This window comes from Cygnus olor, chromosome 24 (genome assembly GCF_009769625.2).
Source record: "Cygnus olor isolate bCygOlo1 chromosome 24, bCygOlo1.pri.v2, whole genome shotgun sequence".
In the NCBI taxonomy this organism is placed as follows: domain Eukaryota; kingdom Metazoa; phylum Chordata; class Aves; order Anseriformes; family Anatidae; genus Cygnus; species Cygnus olor.
The window spans coordinates 1,117,683-1,137,238 of NC_049192.1; the positions used below are offsets into that span (position 1 = coordinate 1,117,683).

The following is a 19,556-nucleotide window of genomic DNA, read 5'->3' on the forward strand; positions in this document are numbered from 1 at the left end:
TTTAGATTTAGTCCTAAATTTAGGTCTAGACAAAAGATTTACTGGTGGAAACCATAAAATAGTAATTTCACTGCATAGCGCTGATGCCAGAAAACAGACCAGACGACCCAGTCTTTTGTTTTTCCTGAAGTACTCATGAATGTGCATAAAGATGTGGCTGGTCAAATGCATAAAATGTGAGTAAAAGACTCAGGGTATTTACAGAGACAAGAACCATCCTTCAGCTCAGTCCCAAGATGCAGACCACAAATGATTTATTCTTATAATCTTTCTATTCATGCAATACTTGAACACTCTTAGTGAGACAAAGCAGGGTTTGATTTTGGTGATTGTCCCTTTGTGTGCTAATTACTTTTATTAGCACGTTAATTTTCATTGCTAGCCTTCTGCTTTCTCATCTGGGAGAAAAACGTTTATAAGGCCAGAAGTTCAAAATCAACTTTCTGAGCATTACTAGAGAAAGAGAATATTGTGCACGCTGGATAAGCTGGCAGCAAATACATTACAGCCCAATTCTGAAGACCAAAGCTAAAGCAAGTAAGAGAATTCGAGCTATGCAGTGCACACATCCCCACAGCCCGTCTTTGGGGCTGCTGTGGGGCAGCGCGCTTTGCTTGGTTCCAGCACTGCCGGGGCTGGGAGACCCGACCCTGTTCTCCAGTCTGATGCGACGTTCAGAGCACCAACAGGGCTGGTGCAGCTGGCTTCTCAAACTACACAACGGGGAATGTTATACTTTGGCAAACTGCCTACCTGATCTCCGTAGGAGTGAAAAAGGAGAAAACAAGTTTTGACTAGTAACATTTAAGGTGACACTATCAATCACTGGCAAACTTGGACAACTCCAGTTAATTTTTGCTTGGAATGATAAAATACTCCACTGGTGAAGAAAATAACAGGAAGCTGCAAGCAGGGCTATTTTTCTTCTTGTTTTTCTTTCTATTTAGAAGAAAAAATCATATTATATCTGCAGCATTTTTAATCAAATACAGACAAAGGAAATTGAAGCATCCACAAGTAAGCCTACGTTTTCAATTGGCTGTTGTTGCTTTCACCTAAAGTTTATAGCTTGGATTTTTTTTTCCTAACAAATCTGAAACAGTTCAAGAGAAATTGGTATTTGTGAGCATGGTCCTTTAGTCTGTCTTTGAAGAAAGAGGAGTCTGAAATAGAACAGAATTATTCAACCAGCTCTAGACTAAGAACACTTCCCTGGAGGCGTAGATCTGGCAGCATGTAGGTGAATTTGATTTCTTACTCAGAAAAATTATCTGTGTGTTATTAATATTAACACATGCTTAGAGGAACAAATGTATAAGATATTCTAAAATGCAGCTGAAGATGGATCCTACAGCCTGAACTCCTGGTACTCCAAGCACAGATGGCCAACCCACGAGGGACAGGGAAAAGGAAAGGTGTCAGAGAGACGGGCTGGGACTTCCAGGGCACCACTCAGACCAACACTCACGGCTGCCAGTCATCAGTGGAAGGTCACTGCATTTCCTCACACCACATTTCTGCACTGGGAGAGGACACCGGGGTGCCTATGTGTATGTGCGCCTGTATCACATAGGGAACAACAAGCGAAGCGCACACCTGCCAGGTTAACTTTGTACTGCCACCCATCTCATCGACAGCCACGCCGGTGACCAAAAGTCAAACTGGTTCCTGCTGCAGCTGTATGCTGATCCACGAGCTTCTCTGGAACCCACAGCGAACGTATGCACACGTACGTGGCACACAGTGCTGGAAGAGTAAACCCCGGTCTTTAAGATACGACTCTAAGACTGTCCCTACCCACAAGACTTGCAGTCACCAAGAGAAAATCTCTCAGGCAGCCTAAAAGTCTCTTGTGCCTCCATGGTGGCTGTTCTCAAAGGAAACAGAAAAAAATGAGGCATCCTTCAGAACAGGTTCACAGCTTTGGTCTTCCATTTGAAAAAAAAAAAAAAAAAGTAATAAAGATTCTCTGTCTGATTCGTCTGTCATGCACCAACAGACTAAATTTTGTATTGTGATATGGTATTTAAAGCTCACCGATTTTCTTTTAATAAGACACTAATTTGCTCAAGATAAAAGACTGGCTGGCATAGAAAAAGCTTTTTGTTTTCACTGTCTTTTTTGACAAACTTTTGCTATCCTGTGCTAAGCAGGTTCACAGAAGGGCACCCATATTTCTTGAGGTTTTATTACTTATTTTTATTTTCTGCTACACAGAGTCACAAAATGAGGGGAAAATGTCAAGGCTTCCAAAGAATCAAAATTTATTCATAGAAAAGAAAGCAGAAGGAACACAGTCACGAGCAAGGAACACTGAAGTCATCTAGCTTGTAATAAAGTCTATAGCTAACTAGCCACAGGTGCTCTTTACATCCCAAGAGCAAATGAGAGTGTGATTGATAGGGATGGCATAATGGTTCTGCAACCACAACACAGTCTTTCTGGAGTACAGGTTTGCACCTGCTCAAAGACTAGGCATTAATATTTATTTAAACAAGACCATTAAAAAGAGTGGAGGGGTGGAGAAAAAATCATTAAGTATCTACACCAAGGTAGAACAAAGCACGCCCACGCCAAAAGAGTCTTCTGCAATGCAGAGGCAACACCCCAGCTCTGGTTAGCAGAGCTAGGTGCGGGTTCTGGGTGCGATCTCCCAGCTTTTCGTGGTATGTAACGTTCAGGCTGTGCCTCTGCTGCTGAGTAAACCTCTTCTTGCTGGCTAGGTTGCATGCCACAGTCTAAAATCAGAGTGGATTTCAGAGCCAAATGTAGTATCTGAGGCCAGATTTACTAGATTATTTAGTTGTGTCACGAGGCAAATAGCGTTAGGCCCGCACCAATGCTTCAGTGATCCCTCTTAGGAGCACAATTAACTTTGCAGATCTAACCCTAAGTCAGTTCTAATTTTGCTTACAAGTCAGCTGAGCCTACATATAAGAACATACCCACCAGCAGTCAGGCAATCCAAGTCCAAGGGGCCATACTCAAGCACTGTTTGCGACACGTGAAAGCACTGAAATGCATTTCTACAAGTCCTCGGTTCCTCCCAGTTCTGCTTTGCCTAGAGGTGAAGTCCAAGACAAGTGCACTCTGCCCACCTTTCCTCCCAGTTCTCAGCAGCCGAGGCCAGGTACTCTGAAAGGTCCGGACATCTGGGCTGCCTTCCCACCCTGTTTTACAACATCTCTAGTATTATTTGTGATTTTACTGAAGGGTCATTAAAAAAAAGGGTCATAAAAAAAATCTTTTCAAATCTCTCTGATCGCGGTAATATCCTGTACACACTAAGTCATCCTTCAAGGACCAGTTTCATACTCGCATCTCCTGACTGCTTTTCAGCCCGTTATTACAAGGATCTGCCCCTTACGTCTCCAGCCTGAAGTGGAGTCGTTTCTGCTGAACTTAAAAGTACTCTCTGCAGCACGGCCACTTTGATGCTCCTGTAATTCTTCCTGTCACTGAGAAGTCTTGCACTTAAAATGCATATGTGATCCAAATACATTTTTAATTCCTTTCGTATGTCACTAGCTGATGACAAATGCAGTATTATTAGAGCAATGCCGTTTGGAATGGATAGAAGTGAGTATTTAGATAACCAGTCCATGCACAGCATTTTACATCTGCAGGAAATAGAAACGTTGGTGAGATTGGTCTAGAACCAAGGGGAATTTGTATGAAGCTATCCATAGGCTAGAATTAACTGAATTTCTGATACCACTATTTAAAGAAATATGTATTTGTTGAATTATGCTTATTAGGGGGTCTACATTTTATAGATACAGATAACTGGATGTGTAGAAAAGTTTTGACAGCTCGGGTTTTTTTAGACATGAAATATACTTTTCACTTGCGGCACGTCTCTCATTCCAATAAACCTGACACACTTTATACACTTCACTATTTGATCATAATTGCTAGACTGTTGAAATAGAACTTTTGATCAAGAAGGGTAACTCTGTGCAAATTTACAGTATTATAGCTATTCTTAAATATAAAATATTTCAAACTATTATTTAAAAAGGAGCTTAGGTGCTTAAATATAATTAAAGGAATCAAATTTCTAAGGAGATGATCAAAATTACAACAGCTTTACTCTTTCAAAAAAGTCAAAAAGAACTGTGAGAAACAGTTCAATTATACATCTGTCTGTTATTTTACGCAGTATAAACCCAGCAGCTACCTCCACGTGGAAGCAGAATTTCAAATACCGTAGCAAGAAAAGCACTGCACAAAGAGAGCTGCTCCAGATCAGGAGTATTCACCACCTTTACAGCAAGGGTGACTGAGTGCTGACAGAGCTTGCCCACAGAGGCTGTGGAGCCTCCACCCATGGAGGCAGTAAAAATCCAACTTGCACAACCTGGAGCAACCTGCTGCAGAAGCCCCTGTCTGTATTACGTGTATGTACAGTGTGTCTTCTGACCAGCACAGCGATGCCTGTGATATGCAACACTCCACTACAACGCACTCCTTTTCCTTCTGCTCACTTCTGAGCTCCTTTGAAAGTGCTTCCAGTTCCAAGTTCAACTTTTCCAGAATCTGAGGCTTTCAAAAAGCTAATTCTTAAAAAGCTAATTAATTCCCCATAGGCTTTTTTTTTCCCCTTCCCTTTTGACTCGGTAAATATTTCTGAGATTGCTTTTTGTATAATCAGTGTTAGCAGCTCATTAAAATGCACAGTATGTGTATCATTTGGAATGTGACATGGCTCAGCATGGATGCTCAAGCTGCTTAAAAAGACAAAGAAACAGATGAGGATAAAGTGAAAGCAAAAACCCAACATTTCTTATAAGTTGACACCACAGCTAAGAATTTAAGACAGAGCAGGGAGCCTTCAGCCCTGCTAGTAGGGGAAAAGTCTAATTGCTCAGTGCACGCACCGCTCTCTCCAGCCTGCACGTTTTCCAGAGAGATTTCTTTTACAGGGGTCTTTAAGGTGCTAAAAAAATAATTGACTCTACTATCAGGTAATTGTATAAGGTTTTCACTCTGAATAATATGAGGATTCATCTTGAATTAATAATGAATGAAGTAATTTAAAAGGCCCTTAAGTTTATACAGCCAGAAATAAATAATACCTCAATATGGGACATTTTATCTTCCATGAAAACAAACAAATGCTTTTTTAAAAGTGTGTATTATTGAGAAGCACTGAGTCGCTAACATGCCTGGTGCCAGATGATGGTCAGCTAGGCAATTATACTCAGGACTTTTTATACAAGAAGATACTCGGTCTCCTCAAATTTCCTGAGTATCGCTTATGTTTGATGGCCGTAGAAAACACAAAGGTTAGAAATATTGCTTTGGGTCACTATAAGAAAACCCAAGACAAAGGGCTCATTCAGTAGTGGGCGGCTGCAAAGCTGTCGTTCCACTTTATTTAATTGGCCTTAATTCAGTTAGTGTGCTCTCTCTATTGGATAAAATACACCCTCATTTGTTTGTGGACAAATTATAAATGATTGACATTGTAGTGAAATGATAGCAATGCTCAATTGCAAGCTAATTAGTGAACGTGCATGCAGTACCACCTTGCAGCGTGCCGTAAGCACAAGCTGGTCGGCGCGGCACCTCTGAGCATCGGGGCTGGCATCGCAGCCGTCCCCTCGCCTGCACGCGCAGGAGCAGCAGCAGAGCTGAGGTTAATTGAAATAAAATTAATAAATAAATAAAAAGATCAAAGCAAGGTGCCTCATCACAGCCTCGTACGCCTGCAGCAGCTGTATGGTTTAAGGGCCAAAGGGAACCTGTGGTGGCGATTCTTATTACTGGATTTAAGTCTGAGTGCCCACGTTAGAATTTAAATTAAATTAAATTAAATATTGACCAAGGAAGAACTTGCTGTCAGTTTCAGGGTGAAAAGCCTGAATTACCAAGGAAACAGGAATCTGTGAAAGTAACATCATACTTTCACCTTCAGGAAAAAAACCCTATGATCTGAAGATACACAGCAAGGGGTGGACTTTTTGTCAGAAGGAATCGAATGGATTTATTTTTGCTCACGTACGACAAAAACTCCCACTGATACAGCAAACCAGTGAGCTTTTCCTCGACCAATAATAGTGAGTTGAAGGGCTAAACAGCCACTTGCTGTGAACATGTATGAGTTCTTCTCTTGACCCAGGGACTTCTGGACTACCCATGGCAGCAAAACAAAGCACCACCAGCATAGCCGTCCTGCTTGGGCTCGGGCAGCCCCCGGCTGGCAGGAGCTGGGAGGGCACTGGGACGTCTGCTCTGAAAAATCACCACGCAGATAAAATCTTTGGTGTTGCCTGTTTTCTTCTCGATACATTTCAAATCCAAATTAACTCTGGCAAATGGAGAAAGATTTGTCTAACAAAAAAAGGCTGTAAGTTCAGCAGGCTAACTAAAAAAAATGGAAGAAAAAAATCGAAGAGCTTTTTCTGATGTATCTATCAGTACTGAAACTGAGATTTGAGGATCAAAAACTTAGATGACAGCTTAGCTGCTCGGTGATGCATGAGGAGAAAAAAAACTGAGTTCACTTTTTGCTAGATACATCAGCTTTGTGAGAACTGGAAAGAATAAAGCTTCCCCTGAAGAGCTGAATGAATATACATTACAGATGGTACAGTGTGGAGGTTAAGACTGGAGCTATTTTCTGCAAAGTTAAATTCAGTTTTTCTTATATTGATTCTACATTGAAGTCAATTCCTCTTTTTCTCTAAATAATTGTTAAATCAACAGTTTAAGTTTTCCTTCTCATGGAAAAATTAGTTAGTGCTTTATTAGATGGTCATGTAGAAACATGAGATACCATAAAAAACATCTATTTTTCTTTAATGAGATTTAATGACGGTGTAAATTGCTATTTCTGTTAAGCAGTAGACAATTACCCTGCATGATTTCTGAGTTGTACAGATCAATGGGATGGGTCAGACTTCACTCCCTACTTTTGCTACCTGCTACTATGACAATGACAGCCGGAGACCAAGGCAGATGCTCCACATCAATGTTAAGGGAGAGTACACAGGAGGTCTCTGACACTATCTCTAAAAACACATTTGCTGGCAGAGCTGTAATGCAAGCAAATCTCAATTTAGAGAAATGTAATTCCTAGCAGTAGGATGGGGGGAGAGGGCGAGGAGTAATGACAGTATGTTAGCTTGGGTTTGCAAAACATAAAGAACAAATTCATCTCAGTAACATTTAAAAAAAATATATGAACAATCTTTTCATTGAACAGGAATTAGGTACGTGCTTAATACAAAGCAAGGGCTGAAGTAGTGTGCTGAGCTGGGACCACTGTGTTAAAGGGAACAGGTTCCCCATTTGTTCTGAATAAGTCCCACTAGCTACAAGGAGAAAAGATTTCCAAGTGTTGGCGCACACCCAAAAGTGATGAAGAGCAAAAAAATCTCTGCCTGGCAGCCTCAGGTGTGGTGCGAGTCACAGTCTGCAGAGGCAGTGAAGTCACAGAACCCGAGTCAGGTGGATGACAGAATTAGTGTGGAAAGGATTATTCGTGTGGAAGGTGTTAACAGAGGATACGCAGAGCAGCTCTCCTCTCTGCGGCTGATGCAGACGAAGCTGCTTGTGCCCCCCTGCAGCAAGGAGCCCCGGGTAGGACTCGCCCATCTCTGGCAGCAGCACAGCTGCAGAGGTGCTGGGCTTCTTTTGTAAGTCCCTTTCTCAGAGGTCTCTAACAGTGATTCCTCCCCTGCTCCTTTTAATGAATGGTAATAGAGAACTCTTGATTAGAAGCCTTTCATCATTTTAGGACTAGGGGCTTTAGCTTTCTGACCTACTTTCCTTGCCAATGAAATTCCATTTTTAGCTTCAACTCAAGGTCTGAATGTTACCCAAATTCAGACCATCTGTTTTAACAGCCTACAGGCTGAGAAGTTGATCCAAGCCAGAAAGAATAAATGGAACCAGCGTGTGCATATATTGAGTATTCTCAACCCTCAGTGTATTAAATAACTTACTCGTTTTATTCCTGAGTCTACATAAACATTCCCATTTCTTTAGGCAGCCACTGCTGCTATTGTAAGGAACATTTACACTACCAGTTGCTATCAGAGACCTTCCCAGTTAGGTCACCTTTCTTGTGCAGGGACAGGAATGAGCAAGCTACAACTGCCCCCAAGTCAGCCTGATCCCTTCATATGGCTTTGAGGAGGTTTGGTATGGGCTGCCCAGGAGAATTCCTCCCTGAGGAAGTCATGAGGGAAAACCTGCCTTCCTTTCTGACGCTCACGTGTAGAGAAGCAGCAGAACTTGCATCTCCTCAGAGCAATTATTTCTCATCCTGGGTGATGTAAGAGCATGGTCTCGGTGTGGACGCAAACGAAGCTGAGCAGTCCTTTCTGGACTCTCTAGCAAGCTCCCCACAGTTACCTTGAAACAGTGAGTTCCTACAGAATAACTTTTTGCACTGTAAAGAAATCCTTCTCTGTTTTAAATACTCTGTCCTCCCATTTCATTGCACGTTCACTTCTGTTAGAAGGAGAAAAGGGCTTAACACAGCATCAGACCTTCCTCGGTGCTTTTATTACAAAAAAATCATTAAAAAATATGAACTTATAGACCAGAACAAAACAAAATAATCAACATTACCTCAACCCCTCCTACTAGGTAACTGCTGACCACAACTTTCCAAAAAATCCCAATGACTCCAAGCACTGAAGTTAACAAGCATCCATTGCTAGCACTGATGCACATTCACAGAACTCATCCCCTCGCAGCTCAGCTGTTGGTTGTCATTCCAGCAGAATATCTAGGGAGGACGAGAGCATCCATGTAGACATTAAGAAATAAAACATGCTAGGGAAAAAGAAAATACTGGTACAAAACCAAGCCAAATATTGCAGAAGTTGAATACCCAGCTGGGGAGCTGCCCACCTCAAAACAAGGCAGAAAATAAGGATATTTAATGTAAAAGAAACCTAGCATGAAATAAGCTCTGTACTTCCCCAGACACAGCTGATTTGCCATTCAATTCTGTCATTTGACAGCCTGTTTATAGATTTGGTTGCTTCAAAGCCATTGTGGATCTGTTTACTGCACGCTCTTTCAGGAGGCACAAGCCTCATGTCAGGTTCCTCAGGCACTCACTGGCGCATTGCGTTCTTTCTAGGTTTACAGTACTTGAAAAGCTGACATAATGTTCCAAACTACCCTTATTGACACCCAGTCTGTGTCCACAAAACACTTTTAAAAAACTATATTTTCAAAATATCATGGCAGCATTAACTAATCAATCCTCACTATACATGTCTGGGACAGCTCTGAAAATATCTTGATCCCCGTTACGGACATGGAAAAATCAGACGGAAAGCGGACCTGTGTTTTCTGAGGCTACAAAACAAGCCCAAGACAAAGTAAGCTTTGAGACTCAAGGAGCGCTCCATCACTGCTCCTGTATCTCATTTCTGCATTCAATCCCTTACACGATGTCACTGGCTGTGCAGCTTCACACCTCCCCTCCCACTTTTCCAGAATACCTGAATTGAATAAATCATACGTGGAAGTTAGTAGGCCTCTACTGGAAAAGGCAACAGCATCTTTGCATACCTGGAGGTGTGAATATGTGGCAGGATACAACCCAAGCTGCTAGCTGTGCTCCGAGAGCTATGGTTTTTGAGGGTCTAAGTCCAGCAAGACATATGAAGAAGAGTGAATCAACCCTAAAGAAAAGATCTAACTATCACAAGCCCCTGTAGTGTAGCTTTTAAATCCCTGCTCATTTGTCACATGCAAAACCAAGAAAGGAATGAGTATTATTTGCTTTTGTTTTCATTGTATCATTGGAAGTGACACGATCATTATTTCACTGGGGTTCAAAGAAGCATTAGCATGATTACGTTGGACTTGTACCTATTAAATGGAGGGACATCAGCTCCTCTGAGCTGCCAAATGCAGCATACACAGCCTTGTAATGCAACGGAAACATTCTACCTGAATTTTAGATGTTTTTTCCCCCTTTCTGCAAATAAGAACAGTGCATAGTGATTTACTTACAGTGTAGAAAAGGATCTCTTGCAACTGGAAAGCTACGTGCTAATTCCATACTTTATTCTCTTATGCAAGAGGCTTTCAAAATCATATTCCGCTGTACGCTACACAATGTTATTGTTCTGTCCTTACCATCCTAAAAGCAGAAGCTTAAGGGCTGAAGGGAAACCTTCCTCTGATTCTACTGTGCTGGGCAAAAGGTCAAAGAGCAAGAAACTCTCAAAGAGCTGTTCAGGCCAGTATTAGGCAGAAATACTAAATCATTTGAAGGAGCGTTGTTTCCATTCTTCATGAGGTACCGCAGCTTTCACAGGCTGTGTGTGAAAATCACAAGGTTTTGCACCACTAGGCTGGAAATGTCCCTTGACTGCTTCGACACAGCAACCAGAAAAAGCACAGCTCTCTTTCGATCATTTGAGACCACCTGAATCCAGGAGCCAGGTGTCCTTATGTCGGCTCTGTGACCCCACCACATTGCCTGGGCACACAGAGCATGCAGCAGCGCTCCCGGGGTGTGCTCGGTGGGGCGGTGCTGCCCTGCCCTGAGCCAGCCCTGGGGGAGAGGAGGGTGCTGGACCTGGTGCCCCGCTTACTCTCTGTGGCCTCACTCTGCCCCAAGACAGGTCTTTTACTAAGATGAAAGGTGCTGGGATACAGGCTTATCAGTCAGCAACTGCAGTCTTACCTCCTCTGCATCCAGAGAAAACAGCAGAAACAATAACTGTACGATAACAATTTTATGAACATTAAGCCCCTCCCCAGGTGCATGCTTTATACCCACACTGCCTGAAAAGCTGGCAAATAAAACAGGCTGCTGGAAAAGAGCATCCTCTGCAAAGTTCTTTCATCGTCCCCACAGAGCCGTTACTGCTGTAGCACCTTCTAATGTCCCTGTACTAAACAGTCTTCCAGCTTTTTGACAATTCCCTGTTTGTAGGGCTGTGAATGCTGCACAGAGAAAGGATCAGAGATGCTGCTGGGAGTCTATTTTTAGAGTGAGTCATTTGATGAGCTGTTCAGCACCTTATTTATTGCTGTCTCCAGCTGGAGGAGCTAAGCAGTGTCCAGACACCTCTACTGCTAAAACCAGAACTCAGAAGCAGTGACCTCTATTTTCTGTACTGACAGAGAGAAAAACAACAGCACATTAAGTTGTCAAGGCTAATAGCTACTAATTAAGGTGAATGACATATGACCCCTTTTATATCCAAAGAACAAAAAAACAAAGAAGGTCCAATACAAATAAATAAGAAAACTCTACATTCATAGTCTTTTCCAGTCTATAGAGTGACCATTTAAATGTAATTTCCCAATGCTTTGTCTGTTTAAAGCTTTACTTGCACTTTACATGATACGTACAGTGGGTAAGAGCCTCAGTGGTTGCAGAGCTTCCTTGGAAGGAAATGTGGCTTTGAAGGGACACCGGGAGAAGAAAACAGAAGAAATAGCAGCCAGGTCATTTTAAGTATGGGATAAACGTGTAGAAAGTGCAGAATCACACTCAGTGCACAGAGTGGTACCACAACAGCGAGGGCAGCCCCTCCTAAAGGTCCCACACCTTCACGCGCCCCAGCAGGGGCGGCTCCCCTAGTGCAGGCAGCAAGCAGAACAACAAATCCAGCAACTGAAAACTGGTCAAATCTGTTGCCATCTAACCGGATTCCTGGCAAAATAAATAGGAAATATGTTTATCTCTAGGCATGTTCCACATCTAATCTAGCCAATTCTCAGCATTTATCCCTGGACATGCCTGGAGCCACGTGCAGGCTGTTTACTCCAGCTCTCTGTACAACCACCTTGCATTAGTAAAATTTGCAACAGAGCGGTACGTAGCGGCACTGCTGGGTGTTGGGGACATTCAGAATGTGGGGCAGTTTGGGCTCTGAGGAACTTGGTGCCTCGTCTAACCAAGCGGGCGAGGAGTAAGTAACCGAGTGCCATTTCATCAGGGGGGAGCTGAGGTCCAGAAAGCTGAAATGACTTCCTAAAGGTCACATGAAAATGTACTGAATTTGCAGCCTCTGTTGTTTGCATTACAGGCTCTAACATCCTGTTAGGCCCTCTGAATGTTAATCATTTCCTAAGTCTTTTATCTTCTTACTGCCCTAATGAGCTTATTGATGAATTACTTAAAATGCACCTTCTGTAGCAGAATTTTTTTCGGTGACAAGTTGCCTTGTACTAAACAAATTAATAGGCAAGTTGGGTTCTCTCATTCCATTTTAAAAAAGTTGGTTTTAAAATGCTCAATTAGTACTAACTGAAATACAATATTTGAGATTATTTGGCACTGTATCTGTTATAAATATGCCATGTGGCCATTAGCACTTGTGGTACCATTCAGGACAAAAATAAATTGTCACCCCAGCAATTAACACTGCAGTAGCCACATATGTTGATACAGGAGTAGAACAATCGCAACTTTATAGGTTCAGTCCAAACCCCATCACAGTCAAAGAAAGGCTTCCCCTTCAGGGCAGGGGGATCTAGACTATGCTGTAGGCACTGGCACACACACACGCACACACAGACACACACACACACCCCTTCCTTGAAGTCGAACTGTAAATTTTGGCTTGAGCAGACACTGTCTGGATTGAAGTGGTAACTCACTCAAAGGGAGCATGGAGCTCAGGTGACTGAAATTCCTTAACAAGAGATGCATTAAGCAAAAACCAGAGAGCAAGCTGCCCTGTGAAGTCACTTCATTCTGTCCTTTGTTCCTCTGCCACCAGCCAGGCCCCGTGGCAGTGGTGGGTTCGTGTGGCCGCTGGTCTCAGGACTGTTCACAGGACACCGCTCTTCCAGCATCAACATTTGCACAGCACAAGGACAAAGCGTCCTCCTCCAGTCCGAGTGCATCGTACCATGTTTTTCTTTCACTGCTGTAATTACCTCACTAGCATTCACTCTGTGCATGCACTTAACTCCTGCTAAACATGAAAAGATTCATCGAGAATGAGACAAAGCCCAGGGTTGCTGCCCCAGCCTCCCCGAACCGCTGTGCCTGGAGCCCGTGCTCCTTCTGCGGCTAAAATGCGATTCAGGTCTGAACACTGCCACAGTTTTGTATTCCTCCCTGTTCTTCTTGCTTATAGTAAGACATCCAGGAGGCAGGGATACACAGAACAATTTGTCCTGCAGCTGTCACAGTAATGCCCATGCTCTGCACTGACCCACGCACCCCAGGGGCACCGAATGGGGCACACACCTGGAGGTAACCCCAAACCTTAAAAGTCTGAATGGATTTTTCTTTTTAAGAATAGGTCATCTAAAAATGGCCTAAGTTCCACTGAAGCATAGCTGGATTTTACTCTGATCGCAAAGCCATGACACTTCCAAGTATCACTGACACTTGCACTGCAGGTCAGTAGCCCAGGAAAGGCAGAGACCACGTCTGCAAAAGCGTGCCGTGCAGCCCCCAGTACCCAACCCAGCACATCCTCTCCGCAGGTAATTCTGCAGTAGATCCAGAGGAGTCAGTGTCAGAGAGGAGAAATTCTAGGTCTCGTTCCTGCACAGCCTACTCCAGCCAGTGCAAAATTTCTCATCACTGTCTCTTTCCTACCGGTTTTGCAAATAAAGTCCTGCACCTCCCCAGAAAAATCATTCTCCACACTCCAAGATCCTTTCTGATGGTATTTTAAAGCAACTTCTCTGAAGTCCCAAGTAATGGGGTAACTCTCAGTCTGTGTGTAAGAACAAAACTCAACAAGGCAGACCAAGACGCAGACACTTATTATTATACTTCCTACAAATGCACAGAAGGGCTTTCTCTCGGTACTCCAGGTCACTGAGATCATGTTTGAGGCATATGATTAATTGTCAGCCCTATCGTGTTAAGGGGCAGTAGGAAAAAAGCGAGAAAGATTTTTTTAGAACAGTGTTAAATGAGGCAGAAGACCTTGTCACTTAGCAAGAGCTTTTAAACTATCTTTGCATAAAGCAGCAGCAGCTAGGAAGTTAACAGACGTAAATAGCACGGCATCGATTCGCGGCACTCCGAGCGGCGTGAGTGCAGGTGAGCGCAGGAGAAGGATTCTGCTTGGAATAATTAAGCATTAGCTAGTGATGTCTGAAAAATAAAACCTCAGCTATAAATCATTTTACTTTTCAGTTTTTGCTCCATCAAACACCAGAATACCCCAAAGAAAAGCATGGAAATCCCAAACACCATTTGATAGCAACCAGAAGCCTTCCAGATCTCAAGCACCCTGAAACAAGGGACATCTTCCTCAGGCCCAGACTTCAGCATCATTTTCATGTCCCCTACAAAATTTCAGCAGGCTGCAGTGCCTAGGTCCTCCCTTCCACTCCTGGCTGTGACCAGATCAGACAAACCTGCTTGTAGTGGGATTTTGCCTGACCTCCTGAGCCACAAAGGTGCTCTGGGAATTCCTGTACTCCAGTGGCTTGCACACAGCCAATTCGGTGTCAACCCTTTAAAAACAAAAAAACAAACACACAGACAAACAAAAACCTGTTATTTGGCCACTTGCTTTTCCCTTTCCTCCAGCTGAAAAATCACTTCTCTGAATTCTGATGTTAATATACACTTGCATGCAATAACTGGCTCCCTGAAACAATGCCTGGAAATTCAGTCGGTGGCTGCGCTAATCGTGCTCCTACCATACTCTGAGGGCATTAGCTACAAATGAGCTCTTTGTTACACGATCAGAACGCAGTGCAATCCACCTCCAGCTTTCTGGATGGGTTTTTATTTGCCTATCAACCATGTGCAGAAGAAAGCATTGAAGCCACTTCAAGAGGGTAAACGGCAGGGGAGAACGAGCCTCCTGCGGAGGTTTCCTCTGCATCTGCTGAATGCAGGGCAGCAACGTTTGCACTGCCAGCATCTGCTGCCCGACTGGGTATCAGAGGCTGTGCTGCGAGATGGGAGAGCTGTCAGCGACAGCGCAGTTGGTTAGAATTAAGAGGTCCCATCACCTGGCATAAAACATGGGGATTGTGTCAGGCCAAACTGTAAATCAAAATTCAAAATCCCAATTACCTTCACTGTAACACAGCATTAGGGAACAAGTGCCACACTCGTTCCTATTGCACTGCTGAGTGGCCATAAGCCCATCGGTTGCCTTTACAGAAGGAAATGTTAAAGCTTAAGTATAAAACTGCTACAAAAAGCTTTTGGAATTTGCAGAGTAAAAACACAGCAAAAAAGCACTCAGAGCAGTGATTTATCATCTGCAACCTAAAGAACCTAAGCCAGCACGATCTCCCATCTGCAGAAAATGGATTATTTCATCTCCGATTCTGCCAGTATTATTTAACATACAAATTATAATAGTTAATGAAAAGATTGCTGGGTCAGCCTCAGTGCAGAAGTTTGTCTTCTCATTTTTCAGCTGGACTCATTCCTGAGAATTCATTCATTACTGAATGCAGACTTTAATGCACCCCCTATTTCTGAATGCATAGATGGCAAGGAAACTGCCGCATTTTTAAACATGAGTGTAAGTCGGTCCTCATTCACACCTCGATACAAGGGAATGAAAACACATGAACTGGTCACAAGCAGACAAACTTTGTTAGAGCTCAGTGACACGGAGAGGTAGGTGCTGAATGAGTGAGGGCATGAACATAACATGCTGAGCCGCTGCCTGGGCTGGCACAGGCATTCTGCAGCCAGGGCACCCTTCTTTGGTGTAGCTTAATCCATTGCCAGAACACGGTGTAAATCCACAGGACTTGTTGCTTGTATGGCAGGTTTCTGTTTTATTGTCTGACCTGGACACTCACGCTGCTGCTCGCTCAGAGAACCTGAAAAGGTTTTTGGTGCCACCGCACTTGTCTGAAGGAGGGGCTTCCCCTTTTTTGTTCTTTCCCCTCTAGTTATGGTGACATGGTACCCAAGACAATTGCCGGGAAGATATTTGGCTCCATTTGCTCCCTGAGCGGGGTGCTGGTCATTGCTCTGCCCGTTCCGGTCATTGTCTCCAACTTCAGCCGAATTTACCACCAGAACCAGCGGGCCGACAAGCGGAGAGCACAGAAGGTAAGCCGAAACCCGCGCCCAAGCACAAGCTCACCCATTGCACATGCTGGGTACTGGACGTGCTACATGTCATAGGGCCATAAAGGTTGGTTTATAGACCAAGATATCTGGTGCAAGCATCCCCCTCCCACAAATATCACCCACCAAACCATGAAAAATAAATTATCACCACCCAAACAGGGACTTGAACCCTGGACCCTCATTGTCAGAAGCAATGGGGCTTTTATTGCTCACTCTGTCACACACATGAGAAATAAATACGTACACATACAGAGGCACCCTAAGTGCCCCCAAGTCACTAAAGGGAGCTGTCAGTCTCTCTGTCTGTCTGGTTCCTGCTGCCTCTCTGCCCTGGAGTTTTGAAGACACACATCCAGAAACATGTAGTTATCAGCTACACATAGCCCTCAGTGCAGCAGACTAACATAGACAAAACACTGGGAATACGAAAAAACAAACAAACAAAACCCAACAACCTGGGAATGCTAGGGGATTACCGGATATTCCAAAATCTGTTTTTACCAGTATAAACCTACTGATTCACTCAGAAAATATAACAGATTATTATAACTCCATTTCAGCCTGCTAAATTACAGCAAAACCAGAATCAGGTTTTTACAACAACTGTAAACTAAAGGTTTGGTTTATTTCTCCCAATGGAATTCTGTCTGCCAGAAATTCAAGACTCAGGGGATCTGCTGGCAAATAGTAGTAGAAAGATGTGCCATTTCTGCTGTGGGCAAGCATCTGGGTCCTGCCTACTTCTCTCATCTCAGGGAGCTGACAGTAGAGCGCTGAGATACAAGACCTACAAAACCACATCTGGCAGGCAAAGCACATAAGCAGAGTAACAGAGAGGCAGAATCACGCAGGAATGTATTACAGGCTCTGTAAATCGTTGCTGGGATTTACATTTATATCTGCATTAGGTTTGGCATTATCATTTAGAAGAGGAAGAAATCCAAACTCCAGATGAGGGCAAAGCCACATTGTGGGGTGTGTTTGGAAGCTTCCATGTTTGCCACGAGTCCTTTCTGTTGAGGACCACCAGATGATCCATCATACTGTCCACTTTCTCTCATGCGCAGAGAAATGCTCAGTGAATTTGTAAAGCTACTTCCTGGGTCGTAGCTTCTGTGCTTCCAGTCTCCAGCTGCATCAGCCTTCTACCTTTCAGCAGCACTTACATCCACTTTAAATTAAATAAAATCTCTTTCACTGAACAGCATGAATGCAGACAGCACCTTTTATTGGGATGTTGGCTGCAGAAATGTAATCTGGCAGGTAACGAACAGGATGGCATTACAAGCATTATAACAATCTTTTACTACTTCAGTGTTAATAGCTAATTTAGCTTTGGATCACTGGAAGACAGGTGGACTCTCCATCCCGTCTGTGTTTAATAGTATAACTCCAGAACCTTAGAGAACAACACAACCAGCAACAAAACCTTAGCCAGTTAACAACTAATTTCTTAGTACAGTGAACTTACAGGTCAATGCAGTAACTTCTAAGCAACTATAAGGACAAATACTCCTCAGCAGTTAGCAACACATTTTGTGTTTTCAAACATAATATATATATATATATATATATATATATATAAAGTAAAACAAATTCCCCTATGTTTTATCTTTCTCAAGAAATTGTAGAGCTTAGTGATATGGTTTAGTGGAGGACTTGTTAGTGTTAGGTCAGAGGTTGGACTAGGTGATCTTGGAGGTCTCTTCCAACCTAGATGATTCTGTGAACAGAAAAGCAACTCCAATTGCTCCCATTCAAAACACTTAAATATTGCCTAAAAGAAGTGTTTCTAAAAAGAAATATGTACATAGAAGTTCGTTAAGGGGCCAGTACACAATAACCCAGTTATATAAGTGAAGACTAAGAGAAAGCACTTGTTCTACTGAAACAGCACGTAAATATGCTGAGAGACAGAACTTGCTTTACAGTACAGCCCAGGCAGATAAACAGGCAAGACAAATAACCAAACAGGACTTGTGCGTAGCCACAGATGACAATACAAAGAAACTCCAGAACTGACTCCAGATCAGTGCTTTTGGATGAGGCTATCCCGGCCAGGCAGTGTACCGAAGGTTTTTGTTCTGATTCACTTTTTCCTTTATTGTTGGACTGCAATCCACTTGGTGGCAAGGAAGCGTGCCACCACCACCTTGGATGCCAATATGATTGACTGCAGCTTTTATAAGGTCTGCTGTATTGACACAGTGTATGATTTCTCCCCATTTGAATTTCTAATTCCCTTGATATTGGATGAATTTCTGGGCTAAGAAAGTTTTCTCAAGTCAAAAGTGTGAGTAATTTTCACATGATCATCGCTGCATGAATACTAAGGAGAGCAAGAGAGACAGAAGCGCACTGATGACAGTGATGCCGTGATGTCTCTCTGGAGATGGTCAGGATGGGCACAGAGAGAATCTGTGTTGGTAACAGACTTGTTCCAGCATCACCCTCCAGAGGACTCAATTTCTTCTTCAGAAATAAGAAAATTTTAGTAATTTTTAGTAATAGAATTCTGTTCCCATCTAATTAAAGATACAAAGACATTTACGTGGCTTTTTCGAGAAGGTTGGAGAAAGCTCTTTGCACCTTCTCAGCCCTTGAATACGCCCACCAACAGCATCTCTTTGTGAGCAGAGTTAGGAGACACCGCTTTGAAGAAATAACACAGACATCTTCCCTAAGTTTCTAGGGTGCTAAATAAATTCCTTCTCTTTCAGTTGAGGAGTAAATAATTTTAGGGTGTTATGATAAACGCTTTAGAACTTCAATTTCTTGAAGAATCATACCTGTTACAATATCAAGTGCATTTGAAGACTAGGTTACCAATCAGGTTTATTATTTTGTTCATAACTCATACTGAGGAAAAGGCATTTAAATAGCACGAATAAAATACGGGGGGGTTGTTACCCACCAGCACCTATTCTTCTACTAACTGAGGAAAAACGTTCCTAAAAGAAAGAGAGGGAGGGGGAAAAACGGGAGAACAACAAGGAAAGAAAAAAGAAAAAACAACCACCACTGGTGCTTTAATCACCTCAGAGATAAATTATTCCTTGCCAAACCTGCACTGCAAGGGAATTAATTACAAGAAGATCTGGTAATCTTAATTTATTGTGCTGTGTCATCAAATTTTGTCCTCTGGCATGCAGCAAGGACCAGGTCACTCTGAATGGAAGACGAATTGATCGTTTCTGACACGACTCATTTCGGCAAAGTTGTTTTTTGGTTGCCCCCCCCCCCCCCCAAGACTTTTTTCTTTTTGACTGATGTGCTAAGAATAGACCTTCCTGACATTGAAACGATGCTGTTCTTTACTGAATGTCACAGTCTCTGGGTTTAAAGTAGAACTTGACACTTAAAAGGCTTGACAATTGAATGACTTCATAATTCATGTATTGCTGGAGTCCCTCTTGTCGTGCTCAGCTTGCAGTTCAGTTGCAACGTGAAGAAGCAGACAAGTATCGGAGCTGGCTTGAGCACAGCTCCCACTTTGCAGCCCCAGGAAGGAGGAGCAGAGGCAGCGAGGAGCAGCTGCTGA

At 43.1% G+C, this 19,556-nt stretch overlaps 1 protein-coding gene and 1 long non-coding RNA gene across 7 annotated transcripts in view; one reads left to right on the forward strand and one right to left on the reverse strand.

The window, feature by feature from the left end:
- The window catches only part of KCND3 (potassium voltage-gated channel subfamily D member 3), a 121,978-nt gene that overhangs the window by 73,308 nt on the left and 29,114 nt on the right, over window positions 1-19,556 (forward strand). For all 6 annotated transcript variants that reach the window (XM_040536024.1, XM_040536022.1, XM_040536023.1 and 3 more), the window contains one exon: window positions 15,832-15,994. In XM_040536024.1, coding sequence (XP_040391958.1) covers window positions 15,832-15,994 — 163 coding nt within the window. The remainder of the gene's footprint in view (window positions 1-15,831; window positions 15,995-19,556) is intronic.
- The window catches only part of LOC121059301, a 101,254-nt gene that overhangs the window by 64,474 nt on the left and 17,224 nt on the right, over window positions 1-19,556 (reverse strand). The window lies entirely within an intron of this gene.